This window comes from Tympanuchus pallidicinctus, unplaced genomic scaffold, assembly GCF_026119805.1.
Source record: "Tympanuchus pallidicinctus isolate F22 unplaced genomic scaffold, pur_lepc_1.0 scaffold3, whole genome shotgun sequence".
NCBI lineage: Eukaryota > Metazoa > Chordata > Aves > Galliformes > Phasianidae > Tympanuchus > Tympanuchus pallidicinctus.
The window spans coordinates 14,476,140-14,495,938 of NW_026294747.1; the positions used below are offsets into that span (position 1 = coordinate 14,476,140).

A 19,799-nucleotide genomic window follows, 5' to 3' on the forward strand; every position below is an offset into this window, starting at 1 on the left:
AAGGGTAGATGAGGAAATCTTCCAATTCCGCTTCTGGGAAGCGGCACCAAGTGTGAACTGTGGCAAAAAAAGTAAGTCTAAAAGGCTTTTGTTGGAAAGGGTGGACCTAAAATCTCTAGATGAGCACCCGGGCAACCTCCACCCAGCAGAGCAGGAGGCACACGAGGAAGTACGGAGCGCTCAGTTCAGACTGAGGCGCCGCCATGATGGCGCGACCCGCTTTCAGCCGCCGCCTCGGCGCCTCCCATCAGGCGCAGGGGCGGCACCGCCCGCCTCCATTTCCGAGGCGGCGGCGGGCGGTAGGTGGTGGCCGCGGGCCGGCGCTGCCTGGAGGCGGCAGCGGCGCTCTCGGGAAAGGGAAGGAGGCGGGCGGTGGTGCGGCGTCCCGTCCTTTTAGGGTATATCGGCCTGCCTCGCGGCTGGGATGCGGTGATATGGATGGCAGAAGCACCCTGGCGGCCCTGCGGGGGCTGGCCCGGGATAGGTAGGCCGCGGGGCACGCTCAGACCGAGCCAGCAGGGTTACACTGGCCTGCAGGCAGGCTCTGACGGAAAAGAGAAAGTGTTGGTATCTTCCGAGTACAATTTTTAGCGTTAAAACAGAGCAGCTTAGAAGGGTAGGGGAATGCTTTTTAACACAGCTTAGGAAACAGGCTTATTTTCGCCCCTGAATTTAGCTTCTGTTGGCTTTGCTTTGGTTCGCTGTTTCCTACCCCCCTGCAGCTCAGCAGTTTGTAGCATGGGCTTCCTTTGCTAAACCAATTGCATATCAGAGCATTTACTCCAATAGCAGTTAGAACCTGATTCCTCTTTCAGAAGTGTCATATAAGCATTCACTCCAATTTCACAGAACCCTTAGATTTTGAAGGGACCGTTAAAGGCCATCTGGTCCAGCTCCCCCACAACAAACAGGGACATCCACAGTTAGATCACATTGTCCAGGATAGTTTCTAAATAGTTACTGTGCAAGTCTCCAAGATTATGGTTTTTGACTGCTCCTTTTGGACAACATAAGTCCATGCCAGCTTCTCTATTTCTTTTAAATAGAACAGCATTTAAAATATCTGGCTGCGTTACCCAGGGAGACTCACTAAGCAGGGCTTTGGGATACACCAAAGCTTCAGACTAGCATATCAGAAAAAAAAACATCTCAAATCTTAAACCTCAATGTTCCTTGTATGTTGCAATACAAAAGATTAGAAACAAAACTCTTTAGTTTAGTTAATATGAGGATAATAAAACGTTGAAGGGAGGCTTGCTAGGAAAAAGACTTGATGGGCATCTTGTTTTGAAAAGCTTGCAAAATTTGTGCTTTTAGTTTTCAGAGAGATTATTTAAAGCTTGATTTATTCATCTTTAGATACTAAAATGACACTGTGTGCTTGATTTTTGCTGATACTGTTGTATGGCAAAATAAAGCAATGACAATGCCTTCAAATGAGGTACATGTACAATGGAAGGATAGCAGGTAATAAAGAAAAAAATTTGACTTACCCCTTCCAATAAGCAGTTACAGTTTCAGGAGAGTGCAGCCTATCCAGACAGATGCTGCTCCCTTGGCTGCCAACCTTTAAATGAGAGTGAGGAGGGGTGGATCCTGTTTCCACCCCTTCTGATCACTCAGGTGCATTGCTTGCACCTGAGCTCCCTGGGCTAGCCACATCATCTTACTTGCTGTTCAACCATTGGCACAGTGACCTGGCAAGTCCACTGCATTGCTAAAGATGAAGTTAATAAAATAAAGTTCCTACTAAGAGTCAGTATAAGAATGTCATTAGCAGAAAATGTTGCTACAGGCTCTGCACTTTCTATAGATCCAGGAATGGATGTTGGCTTACAGTAATTGCCAGATAGATATGATCAAGGAAATGAACACATTTCAATTTCTAATTGGAGTCCAGTGGTGTTTTTTTAATTTGTGTGCTTCAGCTGTTAAACACTAACTTCTTTCTAGGAATGTGAATGCTGTTGCTAATTGCTTCTGAAAGTGAAATCAAACACCTCCAAATCAATATATACCAGCTTCTGGAAGAATCGATATCCTGTCCAAATTGTTAAGATTTTGTATTGACTGTTCAGGCTCTCAACTGTTCTCATCTGTAATAGTTTATAGATCCTGCTAAGCTTGATGGAACAGAGTAGATGCTATCAAGAGCAGCTTCCTTTGTCTAATCTTCTTGGATGTTGGAAACAAGAGTACTAGTGACCTTGGAGGCAAAGAAGAAGAGCAACAAGAAGAGCTTAGCTACTAATAACAGTGAAATGTCAAGTGGTATACTGATTTAACTTTTGCCTTGCCCTCTGGATCCAAGAGACATTAGAGGACTTGCTGCTTTTACTTTTGCGTTCTTTTTAAGATTTGATTCAAGTCTTCAAGTAATTTTGTACACAAGGGCTTTGAAGATGTCTGTTCTTTGGTGCTAGTGACACTGTACTTTTTTAAGCACTTTTTCTGCCATCACTCTCCTGCTTTGTTGGCTAGCCACATTCTTGCCTCTGTTTTAGTGCACGATGCCCAACTCCTGCAAGATCTCTTTCTTGGCTTTTCAGCAACTCACTGCTAAACCAACCTTATCCAGATACGTGTTATTAATCTCATCTCAGCATTATTAGGATTGACCTCATATGGCTACCGACAGAACAAGTCTTGCAAATATAGCTTGAAGGAATTATTTATTAAGTCTTCGGAATGAGTGGCAGAAAAGTTAGTTCTTTGAGTCACACAGAAAAATTTGTTTTGTTTTAATTTAGAGCAAGGGGTTATGTTTGAAAAAACTTCAGACAGTTATGGGAAAGCTAACATTTGTCCTTCCCCATTAGGATCTCAGTATTGTGAGAAGCAGCCAGATATATGTCTTGAGCAACTGATTTATTATACACTAAAGAAAATCCCATTGTGAGCCTAGGACATCTAGAATTAGCAGCACATTACTTCCCTCAATTTCCCCTGCTCTACTTCCACTAATGATGAGTATTCTCTTTCTTTTTTCATCTTACCCACTTGTTGGATCTGGAAAACCAGTGAAACTCATGAATGGGGAAGGGCTAAAAAACAGTCTCTGTCTATCTTTGAATTTTTTTGGCAAAATCTTCCTCATGACAGAACTAAGTTGTGACAGATAAATAGCACTGAATTGAACTGTTCTCTATTAATTCTCAATACCTATATTTGGAGCAAACTATCAAAGTTTTTTCAGTTCTCTTTGTATCACCAACTTGGTGAATTCATTAAAGTTCTTGCTTGTTGTGATAAAGGTACATAGATATAAGCATTTGGCTATATTTTTTTCCATTCTTTATTTAATCTATGTCTTGTTAATTGAATTAGGCATGATCAGTGGTATGTCTTACGTGCTATAGAAAAGGCAAGGCTGTGCTATTCTGGGCAGCAGGCATTTATCACAATTTCAGCTGCAAAACCTTGTATTTCTTTAGGAATTCTTTAAAAGAAAAGCTGCAAGGATCCCACCAGCTTTCCCTGGGGTACATCTAAGAATCTCTTAAAGTACTCTGCTATATTGCTGCCAGCCTAAGGTATTATTAAACAGAGCTGCATTAATAAGTCTTAATCTACAGAGCAGAAGATGATACAAAGAATTGATGTTTCTTAGACAAGAAAACTGAATTTCTCTTAAACAGTTATGTTCTTCTGTTTGCAGAGACTTGAACCCTTATATTTCTGGGACAAGAAAAACTTGACACTGGGAGAAACACTATGAGATTTCTCTGTGTTTCACTTTCTTTAACCGTGATTTGCTGGCTAGCTGAAGGCACCTTGTCGAAAACAGACGCGAAGAAACCTGCTACAAAAAAACTGGAAGAAAAGGTAAGCTAAATAATTGAAATAATCGTCTTATTTAACATGTGCAGTGATATAACTCAACTCTGAGAAATGGTAAGGGTATTCTCATTATTTAAAAAAAAAAAAAGTGTTGAAATTGACATTTCCAAGCTTGTTCTCAAATTAAACTATGTGAAATTGTCCTTTCATTCATCTTTTCTGAGTGTCACAAATGATTCACTCCTTTAACCAACACAGGGTAGACTTCTGGAGTTTTCAGCTTCAGTGGAAGCTGCATAAGATTGCTATAGAAGCAAGAAGTTTTTGTCCCCTCCTGCATGTAAAGAAAGCATACCTCCATCCCTGTGTTGGGAGTTGAGGGAGCAGTAGTGTTGACCAAGGTCGTTTAGAGATGGGGGAGATGTTCTCAGAACTACCAGTGGGACAGCTGTGTTCTGAAAGAAGAGTTTGAAGAGCTTACAAGCCAGTATTTTCTTTGAAGGCAAAAGTTATTCAGAGTCCCGTAGCAGTTTTGAGAAGATGATTCAACGTGCTGAAGTCTCTCTTAACTTGCTGAGCATGTTCCTGTTTTCTTTCAAAATCATAAGGATGCTCAGCAGTGCAGGAGAAAGGATATGCATGGAAGTATATTTACCAGTGCATATACCAAATACATGTACTTCATGTTGCAAAGCACTCTTTAAAAAAAAAAAGAAAAAAGACAGGTGATCTATTCAAAATCCTGTCCCTCAAATTATAGGTGATCCTTCATTATGCAGATGTTTTTGTCATTGTCTATATTGCTTGCTCAGTGTCTACCAGGAAGAAAATCTAATATGCTGCTAAAACTACTAGGTGCAAAGGCAGTACAGAATGTTGAAGCCTGCCTTACCCTGTTTCTGTGCACACTTTCTTAGTGTGTGGGCTTTATTAGCCTTCTGACTTACTGCTAAGTCTACCTGTGTTTTAATTCAAGAAGATCTTCTATAAGTAGGGTGTTTGGAACTTTAGCTGTGACCACAGTGCAGTATGACCTGAAATATGTCCAGTTTAAAAGTCTTCTTTGAAATCTTGGTTAAGAACTCTTCAACAACTTTTGTTGGTTTGACAATAGCCAGAAAGCATGGACTAGAGTGCAGAAGAAAACAAAAAGGCATTATTTTGAACAGATCTTGACAACTAGTACGAAGGCTGTTGTCAAGTACTGTAGAATTTGTAGCAACTGAGATTAAGTGGCTGTGTTTAGCAGAACATGCAGGTCAGCAGTTTAAGACTTCTTGCAAAATTGCTCTTTATGTTATGAACGTACCAGTCATCAGGTGTGCTGAATGACGTTTTTTAATCTTATCACTTGATTTTTTTTTCCTTTTCCTTATAATCAAAGTAAGATTACTGGTGATGACAAATCATTTCCCAGCTCTTTCTTACTTTCTTTTTAAATCAAACTATTTCGCACGATTTAAAAGAGTACTCGGAGTTTAATGTTGTTGTTTTCTTTTTGAGGCCTGTTGCTTTTGAAAATGGCTGCTTATAAAAACTGTTGTCTTCCCCCAGACACTGCATTCTGATAAGAATGTGCAGGACCGGGGACTCGTAGTTACAGATCCAAAGGCAAAGGACATCATATTGGAACACAGAAGCTACTGCTCTAAGAAGACGAAAGAAAGACACTTCTCAGGAGATGTTCTGGGATATATTACTCCCGTGAGTTAATAAATCAAATAAAATTGGTGCTTTGAACAAACGTGCAGTGGTCTGTACTAATCTTGCCTCTTGCATCCTTGCTATAAAAATATTTTGGTAGTATTTGGAACTTCTAGTCTGCAGTCAGATATTCAGAGGATTATTCAAGAGCTGCCTTGAGATTCAGGTGGTCTCAAACTCATGTTCTCCTACCCATCTCTTGTAGGATATCTAGGTCATACTGTTTTTCTCGCCAGTAAAACAGTTTGTTGTTGTTGTTGTTGTTCTTGAATGAGCCCTGTAAAGTTGCAGTATTTTCAGATGAGGAATACTACTAAGTATCTTTATATTACGCAGCTACCAACTTGAACCTTCTATATAAATAGTAAAAATTTTATCCTGCTGTCAAGCTGTTATCTTGTTATTCAGTCTTACTGTTCAAAGCATCTTCTCTTGAAAAATAAATGTTACTTCCTTTTGCTTAGAGAATGCCTCTTGTTTTGTTTTTTGCACTGCTCAGAACAGAAATAGGTTCCCTATGAACTTCCAGCTTTCTCAAGTTGTGTTGAACATAAGTGCAGACATGTACAGTCAAATCTCTGTTGAATCTAAATGCTAATTCCTCCAGTTTAGTTGAATTTGCATAAACTGAACATTGGCATTCATGTAGCTATGAAAGTGTTATAAATGCTTTATTACTTAAGCAAAAATAAAGCTACAGAAGGTTTTCTGAAACTAGCAGAGATTTAGCAAGTGATTACATTCGTGGTAAAGAGTTTTTATTGATCAAAATCAAAGTGGTCTGTATGTCTTGCTTGTCATCTCTCACTTTTCTTTCTCTCCTTTCTTTTGCAAGTGGAACAGCCACGGCTATGACATTGCCAAAATATTTGGAAATAAATTTACATTAATCTCACCAGTCTGGTTACAGGTGAGAAGGAGAGGGAAGGAGAGGTTCCAGTTCACCGGGCTCCACGATGTAGATAAAGGTTTGATTTCCTTTTTATTTGAATATGGATTACAAATAGGATCACTGTTCTTTTTGCAAACTGGTGGGTAGTTAATACACACACGTGCATTTTTCACACTGCCTCTCACTGTGAAGTAATTTCATCCACTAGTTTTAGAAAGATTTTTACACAATGAACTTTTCTGTTCTCATTTGCTTCCACAAACACACGTAGTTTCTGTCCAGATAATAAGTAGAAAGACAGCAGGCTATCTACAAAGCCCCCTTTAAAAAAGGAAAAGACAAAGAATCTTTACAGATAGAAAAAGTCCTTTGTGTTTGCACTGTGCAGTTATTTATCTGTTTTTATTCCTTCTGCCCTTGCAAAAAAAACCCCATACAAATAAACTTAGAACGCCTGTGAGTGAGTTTGTTCTGGGAGTGAAATATGAATTTAATCTGAAGAGAATTTTCTCCACTGTCAAAGAACTTGCAGCAGATTCAGAATTTATATAGTGTGCTCTTACTAAATAATTAGTTTGGTTTTGAACTTGATTGAAACATGTCTGTAAAATGCCATTTTAAAGAGCTCTAAAGATTGTTTTTACCATGTTAGTGCCTACTAACAAGTTAATTCTAATGCCGTGACTACTGGGAGGGAGTGGATGGGACACTAGGAAATACCAACTGAATTTAAAAAAAGCAACCAGACTTAAAAACCCAGCTAACTTAAAAAAGAAATGAAAATTCATATTCTTCCCAGGACTACACAACTGCTGTGGTCAGTAAGCAGTGAGATGTTTTCCATGATGAAACAGAACTATAAGCAACAAAGACAAGGGGCTGAGAAGGACTCTTACAAGATTGTTGTAAATGTGAGTTATGCTATCTGAGTTATAGCTTCAATTTTTGTGACTCAGAGGCTGCTTCCTCTGCATTGCTTATGAGCCAGTAGTCTGCAGCAGGAAGACTGGTATAATTAAACTTTGCTACATTAGTTGAAGAGTGCTTCAAAATATGTTGTCCTTGTCAATACATTTATGTTTTAAGAGCTGTTTTCTTGGTAATGTTTGACAGGCTGGATGAAAGATGTCAGAAAAAATTCCAAAAACATCAAAATAGGTGAGCCTATATTTCATGCGTTGTTTTTGTCAATTTTCTTTTGCTGCCAGCAGAGCAAGAGACAACTGTGTTCCATGTGTATTGGAGAGAAGGGAGATTAGCATAGCTCTATGAAATGAGGTGTCTGAAAAGAAAATTATAAGCAGTTAAACTACAGATAAGTAAGCAACTGAAGTGTAGATTCTGTTGGTGCCCGAATGTTTTACCTTGGTGTCTTCTCTCTTAAACCCATGGCTACTGGGTCCTCTTTGGAAGGGTACTCTGCATTTAACATGATGTGCTTACCTGAGGAGTAACCTTGAAACTTGTTACTCGGGGATTCCACTCTTTTTATAAAGGAGAAAAGGAATCCAAATCTGAGCCAGTAGTCAGTCTTCTGCTTGCTTCTGCCCTTGAAGCAGAGACCTCAAGGGATCTGCCACAATGTGTCTGTAGGGAAAAATGGCAAACATTGCTACAGTGATAAAACTGTGCTAAACTTCTTACTTTTGTCTGGAACAAGAATGAGTTGAGGCCGTGAAACTAGTAAAACTCTTCTTGCTTCACAAGGTTGTACGAAACATGAAACAGGTAGAGAAATTGAATGCTCAGTGAGCTATTCTAAATTACTTCAGCTGCCAGGTCGTAAAACCCTTGAAATCTCTCTTGACTCTTCTAAAAACCTTGATAGTTAAAAAGGGCTTAGACATAGTTTTGTATGGCATTTCCACCACGCATGATTTTCAGCTGTTCCCACGGCAGTTTTCATCACTCTTGTCTGACTATATTTTTAACGTCTTAAATGTGTTGTTGGTGGAGGGGGAAAAAAGGGGTGAGAAGTACCCTCAAGCACTGATTTTTTTTCCAAAATTAGGATTTGTCATAGGCTCTTGAAAGGAGCAAAAGGCTGAATATGGGGCTGAATTAGACTAAATTAGAGTTTGAGGTGAACTTTTCTACCTTGCTATTCACATGTTAGAAGAGAGGCACAACTTACAGAAGGATTGCTGTTTCATTTTGGTGTTCTTTTAAGAGCTTCCTAAGTGGAACTTCAGTTGTCAGTTGAATGCATCTTTTCTTAAAACTGGCATCAGTTAACTATTAATTAACGTTCAAGTTACCATAAAACAAAGAAGAATGTTCTATGGTGTCAACTTTTCTGTGCTGATAAAGTTAGAGTAAAAAAACACAACAGTCCAAGTGATGAGATATATTGTTTGGTGATTTACCTGCTGGTATGTTCTGTAGAATAATATTTCTGTTTTTGCAGAAATGTTGCAATGTAGATAGTAATTTGTTAAATTTTCGTTACTGATTGACTTCTTTGCTTGATAGTGCCTAGAATTTTGTTTGATGGCTGGACTTACCAGGACTTTGAAAGTGTTTTTGGCAGTGAAGATGAGATAGAAGAGCTTTCACAGAGTATGGTTCTACTAGCCAAGGTAAAAGACCTCAACAATGCTTTTGAGACAGTGTGACATGGTTTCTGGTTCCTTTTATAAAATATATTTTCTCATTTCCAGTTTTCATCCTTCAAAATAAAGTTCTGTTCGAAATATGAATGAGACACAAATCTTAACTGTATATTCTAGAATGTGTCCAATTCCTATATGTATGAAACACAGCAATAAGTAAGTACAGTTAACTGAAAGCCTGAAGTGAAATTACTTAAGTCTGATTATCCTAAACCTGTTATCATTGGCAGTTGCACACTTCCACCTGTTGTAAACTCTTAATTGATAAAACCCATTCCAGCCAGCTGATGTGCAGAATAATATCAAAACGGTAATGGAGAGTTAATAAACTTCTCATGAAGGTCACCTAGTGAGCAGAGTGATTTCTTTAATTACTTAAAAAAAAAAAAATAACAACGACAAAACAGCCAGAAACTGTTCTTACAGTTATTGTGTTGGATTTTTTTGAGGGGCTGCAAAACAATCTTGGGTACAGTGAGTGCTGTTTTCTGTATTACACAAATATGTTCAGGCTTCAGTGTACTAGACATAATTAGTCACTTTTTATATCAAGAATAGCTTGCCAGATATCATTTACTGCATAATTTTGTTCAGGTCTGATAAAACAGTTAAGAGTCCAGGGAGAGAAAAAGAGGGTTTCCTTTAAGGAACAGTTACTGTTTGCTAAGACTTCCTTTGGATCCCCTCAGCTTAATGCTTTGGAACAATGCTTCTAGGACTGGACAGACTGCACCCTAGAGACATTCAGCTTAGTGGCTGTTTTGTGAAAACCTGCCTAATTACTGTCAGAATAAGAATACTCTCCCTTGCTGTAAGATGTAAATAAATCTTCTGCATTCTAGAGGAAAATGGATGAAGAGGTGAACTGAATACTTTCTTAAAATTTATAACTGCCACATCAATTTTAGGTCCTCTGTAACAATTAACCTTTTATGGAATGGGTGCTCCAGTCCGGCGATATCCTTGATCACAGTAAACAAACTTCCATAAGAAATATTAATTTTGGAGATGTTTGGAATAATGACTTTTCCAGTTTAGTATTTACATGTTTAGAGTCAATGGCTCATGACTTTTTTTCCCAATATACATGTAAATGTGTTTCAATTGATTTGCTTAACAACCATATTTCATTAATGGCTGCATTTTTCCCAATGGTTTATCCTGTGAGAGTAAAAGTCAGTCATGCATAACTAATAGAGGTTTTCTACTTTTGAATTTTAGTTATACAATTTGTGCTTCACTTTGACTTCTTCATGAAATGATGCATTTGAGATGAAATTGCTGTAAGAATATGAAGCATGCTCGATCTGTAATACTGCTAGAACAGCTGAACTGATTGTGTGCTTCAATATTGCATTATCTCTGCAAGCATAATGAATAAGCGTGGTGATGAAGTGTATATTGTTGTCAATTTCTTTTTTTAGAATGAAAATTTTGATGGCTTTGTAGTTGAAGTTTGGAGTCAGCTAGGAAATCAAAAGCAAAAGTAAGTATAAGTCTTTAGGATACAATTATAAGAATTGCCTCTTTTACAGTATCTTCTGAAAGTTTAATTAGTCCACGTTGACTTGAATTTGTCATTTTCTATAAATAAATACACTTAACTCTTGTTCCACTTGTCTTAAAACTGTTCTACATGAACTCAAAGGCTACGTATTAATATTCATAGTGGAATTAGCAGACCACATCAACTTTTAAAATTTCAGTTGTGCAAGATGTTACTGTTGAACAAGGATGAAGAGAGTACCTCAACTGTATGTGTGCTCAGGTGCTGGCATTGGCCTTTATGGTCACACTGACTGGTATGTGTTACTGGATAAATAGCACTGACTTTGAGTTAATTAGGAAATCTTCCTGGATTTTATATTAAGGTCTTTTGAATGTGCTGAAATTAGAATGAAAATCCCCAATCTGAAGCAAACCTATGGAGAAACTGGCTTTCAGTTTTTGCAGGCACAACAGTTTTAGAACTTTAGAGTAGCTGATCTACATATTCAACGTCTTTCAGTTATTGCTAAACAGGAATAAGAAGAGAAGGTGATTCTCAAGGAGCAGAACGGTGAGTGCCTCATGTGTTCTGAGTCAGTAATGTTTGATTAGACATGGCTGCAAGCAAGCAAGACTTCAAGATTGTCCTAACCAGAAGTCTGAAAGTGTATGTTTGGCAGAAAAACCTGAGTATAAATAAAGGTTATAAATTATTTCTTTTCAGTTTTGATTTAAGTGCTTAGCTGTAAACTCACTCGTGTGTTTACCCACCACTGCCCTAGATGTGGTTGAGGTGATTAAGTTGCAGAATGTCTCTGAGAAGCCAAGCAGTGACAAGCATTCTGAATAAATGCTTTTACTTTCAGATCTATTAATCTGCCTTTGAATAGCAGAGTAGAATTAGTCCTGATAAATCAGTAAGCATGGGCTACCCACCCTTTGCTTTGCTCATCCCTGCTAGGAAGGGGTAGAGCCATGACATCTTCAGCCCACAGAGTGGCAGTATTGCAACGTGATTCATACATGATCCGTGTCTGCTTTTCCAAAGCGATAAACATCAGTATAAATCATATTCTTAACAGTAGAAGAGCTGGGGACAATTGATGGGAACGTATCAACGCAGAAATGACCCTTTAACCTTCAGACGTGTAAAGCCTTAATAGAATAGAAATTATTTGTGCTCCATATGAGGTACTGATATTAACTGTTAGGTAGATAGTGTAGGCTTTCCTGATTCAGATCAGTATTTCTATGAGATACCTTTTTTTTCTTTTTTTATTTTTCCTTTTCCTTTTACTGGCTGAACCTGAACTTTAGTGGAATTCAAGAAGCCTGATAACATCCTTACATCATTTGCTCTACCCATTGCATCTTTATATAAGTAGGTAACAGTAAAAGTGCTAGCATTGCACAAGGTTTCTGAAGCCTGCAAGGTCTCTCACCAGCATCACTGAGAACCTGTAATCACTGAGGATTTTTAAGAACAAGCAAATTTATCTACTTTCCTTTCAGCTCTTCGCATGTTTCTAGAAAGATCTTGGGTTTTTTTTTTGGTTTTCACTCCAACATCAGAAACAGATGAGATTTCCTCCTGCAAGGAATAAATAGTTGCATAAGAAGAACTTTCAATTTCCTGTTTATCCTAGCTGGTACTCCAGAAGAAGTGAAATAGTGTGGTCTGAGGCCCACTGTATCTTCTGTTTACATATTCTTAAGCAGAGCTAGCTTAATCCTTGTTTGTTTTCAAGACTAAGAATGTAGTAATTGTAATGATTCTTATTTAGGGTTAAGATTGCTTTTTTTCCTGCTCCATAATGCTCAGCAGAGGTGAAGTCTTAAATTATACCAGTCCTTCATGCTATTTTCTTTTATATAACATTAATTTGTTAACTTACTGTGTAAATTTTGCGGAAGAGAAAGAATTATGTGCCTAAATGTGGCTGCCTGGCTTTATGTTAAAAAATGTAATCAACTTAATTTATGGCTGTTTGCTTTGGGTATGAGGGCCCTGAATGCCTTGAAACTTAGCCAACAATTCTGCATACATGCTTTGTATACCCCTGGGTGTAAATAAATGGCATTAGATTCTTATATTCAGGTGCTGAAATACCATCTATTCTATCTGAAAAACTTGAATTGTACTGAGATATGTGTGGACCTACGTTGCAGGAGCCTAACACTGATCAGTTCAGGCTCATGTAGAAGTCCAGTACAGATGCTTTGAGGTACCCTCTTGTAGGTACCTACTTCTTTTCTGTGGTTTGCAAGAATAGAAGCTCCTGATTACTGATATAAGACAAATTTGTGAGATAAATGACTGAAACTAACTGATGCTCTTTTCTCTCATGCTGACAATTGTTGCATAATGAAAAAGTACTCAGCTTCATGTCTTTGATTCTAACACATAGGAAATGAGTTTCTAAACAAAAACTTAAATCAGCTGAAATGTCTTGTGCAAATAATACCTCAATTCTAATACATTTTATTGTCCCTTGCAGTTCAAACCCGCTTCTTAATTTATTTATTTTTTTAAATCTAAAAGTTCATTGATTGATTTTACAACAGAATATTCCAAGTTATTTAAACCGTGGCATTTCAAGAAATGCATGTGGTGGAAATCGTGAACTAAACAGGAAAACTTATGCTTTCTCAGTTTTAATTATAACAGCCAGACAGGACAATGTCTCTTTTGCTAGTATTTTGCATGGATTTATTTTTATTTTTTTCCCCAGACACCTGTGGGCACATTCATGCCTTTTTCACCAGAATCTGATGGTGTATGTGAAGGTGTACGTGTTATTCTGCTTTGTCTGGCATTAGCTGACAGATGGCACTGCCATCACAGAGGATCAATCTGAAAAACACAATTTTTTTTTCACCCACCGCATGCTGCAGGCACTTGGCATCATGCAGAAGATGACCTTCAGACATCTTATTAATGTTGGTAGGAGTATAGGAGCAAAAACCTCTTCTGGCACTTCTATCCTTCATGTTAGTCCCTGAAAAATTAATCTATTAATCAAAGATTTGCCATAATTCACTCCAGTTTTCTGGTATTAACTAGGCAATGAAATGGCACAAAAGAGCAATTTCTTCTTGAAGTAGACAGCTTTATTCTGTCCAGTTTTCTTGACAAGGCATAAATTTCAGGGAGCACTGACTATTAACTTACAAAAGAAAGTGGCAGAAGTTGGAAAGTTGGAGAGTTCTGAAGGGTCACGTAACTGAAGACAAGAATGTAGCAGTATCTTCTGCAGTGCTTTTCAGACAGCCTGACAGCCCACTTTTATGCACTGAAGAGAACTGTTACAAGATGTCCCAAACACAATGGACTGACAGTGTTGGAAAAAGTGAGTCCTGAAAAAATAACTCTTTCTCAGACCTTGGATGAAGGAAATTTGCATACTTTGTAAGGGAAAAAATACTTTGAAATTGGGAACATAAAAAAAAAGAAAAAAGAAAAAAAAAAATCAACAAAAAACAAAGCAACCAACCTTCCAAAAAGCAGTGATAATAGAAGGCCTAATAGCATAGGATTGAAGTAGATCTTAATTAGCTCATGATGGTCTTAAAGCTGCCAGTGTCTTAGTTACTACTATGAAGTAAAATTTGACAAGGGTGAAGTCTCTGGTAAATATTTAACGTGGACTTTTCAGAAAGAGTGATTCTATTCCTAATTACCCATACCTCATTATAGTTTTTAAAATGTCAACAGTCCTCACAAAATTACCAGTGACAATGTGGGAAAAGATTGTGGTAGCACACTGGAAAGCACTGCGAGGGCACAGCAAAGTTTTAATTTGTAGCACACAATCAATGAGCATTCTGTTATTGCTGCTTAGGGGAGGAGGCAAGAGTGCACATTTGGTCTATATAATCTATCTTGGCTGACAAACAGAAGTTAACCAAAATGAAGTCTTCAGCCATAACCATTGATCCTATTTGATCTGCAGTAGAGATCTCAGGGCTGAGACTGGCTTGACAGGTTAGTGAGTAGATGTTCACCTAGGTTTCTTGAGTAATAATCTGCAGTTATCCTGATACACTTTCACTCCCTGACCTGGCCCAAGTTGAAGCTAATTTTTTTTTTTTCCTGGCCAAGGCTATGTTGTTTAGATTTGTTTGGGGGAGAGGAAGTGGAAGCTATTTGGATAGGGTTAGTTTTTTAGTTTATTGTGCTTTCTACAAAATAAAACAGCAGTTCAAACTTTCTATTGGTCCTATATCAGGCCACCAATCTCTGTCCTTCATTTACAGTTGCAGGATTTCTATATGACAGGGTATGCCTTTCCAATTTAGTCAGAAAATATTTTGTGCAGTTCAGAGGTCGTACAAGTTAACAGAGGCATTCAGAAAGAGAAGAGAGATCCTGCTGATGAAGTGGTGGCACAGGATAATCTCAATACCAGAGGAACTGATTTCAATCAAGTTTATTTTGTAAGTAGCTTCTCTGACATCTAATAAAGGGTACATTCATACTACTTCAAGTATAATTAGTTAAAAGGTCACTTAGCCATGAGACAAAAACCTGTAGGAAAAAGGGCTTAGCTAGTTTTAACACTGATTATAGTTTTCAGTAAGACTGCAGTAAGACTGTGTCATGTGGGGGTTGTGATACATATGGTGGCAGTCAAGAAGAGTCTGTTTAGTTTAGCATTGTAATTTTTTTAATGCTTTCTCTGGAAAAGAATTCCTCCATGCTTAATTGGTTTGTCTGAATAGTGACACTCTTAATACAGAATGCATATTGTGAAGAATGGAATGTAAAGCTGTTACTTCTCAGTAGAAGAATGCTGCAGGTAGACTAAATGCTGATTCCTATAACTTTGTGTCTCCACTACATGGGAGTTGTTTGGCACAGCCAACTCTCAGATTGTAACTGCAAAATACTGATTATATTGGGAAAGTGATAAAACTTTTTGTTGTTAGAATCTAAGAGTAATGATTTTTTATAGGATTTCATCTGGCATTAAGTTGATTCTTAAACTGTTTCAGTGCAAATAAAACTTCTTAATTATTCTGAATAGCGTCTATACTGTGCAAGTCAAGCATCTTTACCGTGATAGATGATTAAATGGAAGATCAGTGATTTTAGAACAATATCTCTGGGATGATAATACCTTGATGGGGACTGCAGTACTGGAAGTAGTCTGTGAAAGTTCTGGTCTAATCCAGTATGATAAATAAGTGGAGCAAACAACTTAGATGACCTCCAGTGTATAGCCTGCTCTAATACTTGCCACCTGCTGGAATGGGTTGTGAAGTTGCTTTTTACTCAGTTCAAGTTTAAGCATAGCTCTAAACAGGTCTAGAACTCACTGCAGATATCCTTCTGTCTGCATTTTTGGATCTCTGCTGGCAGGTAGTTATAGAAGTCAGTGTTTTGAGGAATGAAGTGACTTGGAAGCACGCAGGATGGCCTTATTTATGGCATGAATTGAATGTCTCATTGGACTCTTTAGATAAAAGTAACTTAAATTTTCTTATTTTCCTAGTCTCTTTTGAAGGATTTGCTATTTACATCACCTTTTGAAAGAAAGATCTCAAAATAGATTATGTGAAGAAAATTCTGGAGCTTATTTTCCTATTGAAATTAGGATGTGGAGATCAACTTTTGAGAAAAATCTTTAATGCATATAGGAGATGATAATTCCAGAAATGGCATTTCCAGGCATTTATTTTGTGGCTATACAGTAAAGTGTTGGGAAACAAATCTATTAAAAAACCACTTGAAACAGCAACAGAAATGTTTCTAAAAGCAGGCCTCATAAATACACCTTGAAGATTGCACATCTTGCTGGGAAAACCTCTGTGAATTCTCAGACTTTTCTGTAATAGCACAGAGTTAACTCAAACCTATGCAATAATTGCTTGTTTCAGAACAGTATTTGGTTCTTCCATTGATTCATCCTTTTTATTGAATAGGACTCCAAGGAGTAGCCTGCTCTGATAGCATATATCATATTTACATGCTAACAATGAATAATTGTATTAAAATAAAACATCCCTAAAGTGATCACTGGCTACAATAAAATTAAGACTACCTCCAGCAGTTCAGTGTTTTTAATCTCATAAGGAGGTAAATCTTTGATTCATCTTTTTTTTTTTTTTTTTTAATGCTAAAATCATCCACTAGAAATTGCATTTGGATTTCTTGACTGCTGCATCTTATCGATTATTTCTGCTGTTACTGGTAATAGTGCTTTTGTCAACCAGTAAGACTAGTTTTCTGTCTGTCCCTATAACAGTATGTTTATATTTCAGGGAGTTGATACACTTGCTCATTCACCTTTCTGAAGCTCTGCATGAAGCACAACTAAAACTCATACTAGTCATACCTCCGGCAGTTGCAGCAGGGTGAGTATTCCTATGCAGGCAGCATGTTGCAGACAAGAAATACTTTGTTATTTGATACACTGTAAAATTGAAAGCTTTATTTGTAGCTGTGCTACTTAAATGAGTAAGAAATTCTTAGAGTTTGATTGCTTGATTCATGTTGCACTGAATAGTCTGAGTACTATATGTGAGCATAAATACATCATAACTTTTGAAATCAAAGTAAGTTGCAGGGGGACTTCCTGTTATGGTGTTAACCCCATAATGTCTAGTGAAAACTTCCAGGAGAACAAGAGCAAAGCAGTTGTGGAGTTTAATAACTTGTTGCCAAGGAGTGAAAAGAATTGTCACAAAAATAGCACATAAAGGCTTTCTGAGCCCCTGGGCATAGTTTCACCTATGATAGATAATGCTCATCTTTAATCAAGTAAGATTGGACTCTTCTTCTATAATAGGGTTGTGTCTTCTCTAAAATTATTTGGTTTGACTTAGTTGTTCGCATGTACAGAAAATGAATTTAGCAATTCTAAATATTGTCTTCTTACTAATTACTGTGTTTATTTGTGCAGTGATTTGTATCCAATAGGTGTGCCAGTGGATATGGATGTGTTCTTCGATGCACTAACAGTATTCAGTTCATATCTTTCAGTGTTTATAGCAGAGAGATTTACTTTCTATGTTTAGATTTGTTGGCAGGAAAAAAAGCAAGAAAAACCAAGAACAACGAAATCAAAACATACCTGGAAAATGAGAATATAATTTCAATATATGCAAAAAGAATTTGAATCCTCTTTATATTTTTACACTTTTAAGAAAATTGTCTTCAAGACACATATAGTAAAGCTGTGATTTTTTTTCTCCAGTTTGTACATCTCTAGTAGTACTATTTCTGGGAAGCCATTGGAAATGCATATTTCTGTGTTTTAGGAGATTTACATCTCACCCTTCCAGGTTTCACGTAATCAATCAGTGATTATATCCATGTAAGAGTAAGCAGATAAAACTGAAGCCATGTAGGTGGAAGGTGATTCATGATGTCAGCAGAGTGACAGAACTGCAGTGCTGTCATTTCAAACTGAAGCGTAGGCTATGCTAATGTCACAAAGCTTTTTCAGCAGGAGGTTTGCCTGCTATGAACAGAACTACTTGGTAACACTTGTTCATTTTTTGATACTTTTTCATGTCAAAAAATGCATGGCATCCTTGCATTGTGAGCGTAGTTATATGTTGCCCTACTATGTAGAAGTGCTTATGGTATGCAATAGCATTACAAGGACATATTGCAAGGAAAGCATTATCTCATAGATAACTGTGACAATATGGGTACTGTACTCCAATGTCCCTTTCCTTGTTCCTCAAATTATGGGTCCCTGTAATGAGAGTCTCTGTTATACCATAGATAAGCCAAGTGTAGAAGTGTACATTGCAGTCTCTCAACTCTGAATAAGGAGTACCAAATCCCTGTTAGTTGTTTAAGATGGGCCTTTTCATTGTTTAAGGTGAGGTTTTTGTCATATACTGCAGGGTGACAAAGCATGACCCATTGTAGAGTCTTGCATACACAGAAAGTGGTTCAGAGTGCTACAATGGTTCTGCTAACTGCAGAGTAGGCATCAAATCAGACACATACATTGATTCTACGTCACTTTTGTTCTCTATCTCCGAATTTTACCTGATGGAATGCTATCTCCTTGTGGTTGTGCAATTCTTTTTGGCTTACTGGGCTTGACTTGCTGATAATGGTAACTGGGAAAGGCTGATAATATTTGCATAGTCAGCAGTAAGAGATTTTTCTTTCCACATTTCCTTTTTTCTTCAACCAGCAGCCTTGCATCTGCGCATGAAAGTCCAGTAACGTGAGTTAGTCTTACATGGAGAGCTATTGTTAGGCAATTTTAGGTGAATTGTGAGACCACAAAAAAAAATACCGATCACGTCTGATTTCTCTTACTGTGAACCATGTAATTTCATGAACAGGCTCACAGTCATACTGCTTTACAACAGCACAGTTTTGGGGGAAGGAGGAGGGGGAGTTGTTGGACAAGTTTCTAAATTTCTTGTAGACTGCCTTAATCTTTTTGAGTGTTTACTTTCAAGTTGCCAAGAAGGCTGACAAAAATGGAATGCCTGAACAAGCTTGTAAATGCCTTGGGTATTCTGCAGCTGGCCTTTTCTCTGCAATGATCTCAGGAAGTGTTTTATTGAGTTTTGTGGGGAGGTCCCCCAGCACTAAGGGGGAACTAAGCACTTCTGCCTACCAGGATCTGTGCAGAGCTTAAATGCTGCCTATTGAAAATATTTAGACAATGTGTAGTCAGTGACTAAAAATATCACACTGTTCTGAGAGCCATTCATATTGCCACTATAATTCTGATGACATTTCAGCTGTTGGTTAGTGATATAACCCCCTCTAAACCAAGTCCTGACTATAGGATATATGTTCCTTGCCTACACAGGAAAGCAAGCTCCAATGTGATACCCACCTGTTATTTCATTCTTCTGTAGCTAGATGAAATCTGAGTGCAGTTAATTGAGTTGATTGTCTCAAAGTATGATTGAGGGTTTTTAAAATTATTTAAAATTTTTGAATATTATCTGAAATTATTTTTTCCACTGTTGCATGGTACAAATATTTTATACCTTTCAAATAAAGCAGCTGATGTAATGTAAAATCCCTTTCCTTCCACATGCTGCTGCCTACCAGTTTTTCAAGGGCAAAGAGGAATAAACTATCTGTTAATATTATAGCAAAAGCAAACAAGATTAATTTCGTGTGAATTGGCGAAGCAGTCAGTCAAAACCCTCTGTTTCTACCTCAGTGCTAGTGTTCATGTTGTACTGTGTGAGTCTTCAGAACAATACTGTGTTTCTAGGTCACTGTGGCATTAAGAGAATAGATTCAAGTCTCTGAAAACACCAGACTCTGCACACTGTGTATTGCCTCTCCTCCCCTCCCCCCCCCCCCCCCCCATGGTTTGTTCCCCATT

General features: G+C 37.7%; 1 protein-coding gene across 11 annotated transcripts in view; it reads left to right on the forward strand.

The window, feature by feature from the left end:
- The first annotated feature begins 258 nt into the window (after positions 1–258).
- CHID1 (chitinase domain containing 1) overlaps positions 259–19,799 on the forward strand; it is a 127,633-nt gene continuing 108,092 nt past the window's right edge. For 9 of the 11 annotated variants that reach the window (XR_008208953.1, XR_008208954.1, XR_008208956.1 and 6 more), the window contains exons 1-8: positions 377–484; positions 3,659–3,825; positions 5,335–5,484; positions 6,320–6,452; positions 7,490–7,534; positions 8,849–8,955; positions 10,413–10,474; positions 16,741–16,833. Coding sequence is in view for 2 of the 11 variants with exons in the window: in XM_052692755.1 (XP_052548715.1) it covers positions 3,715–3,825; positions 5,335–5,484; positions 6,320–6,452; positions 7,490–7,534; positions 8,849–8,955; positions 10,413–10,474; positions 16,741–16,833 (701 nt within the window). In the remaining 9 variants the exon portion in view is untranslated. Of the gene's footprint in view, positions 300–375; positions 485–3,658; positions 3,826–5,334; positions 5,485–6,319; positions 6,453–7,489; positions 7,535–8,848; positions 8,956–10,412; positions 10,475–16,740; positions 16,834–19,799 lie in introns of those variants that run through there. The other 2 variants (XR_008208951.1, XM_052692756.1) reach the window with 2 other exon arrangements.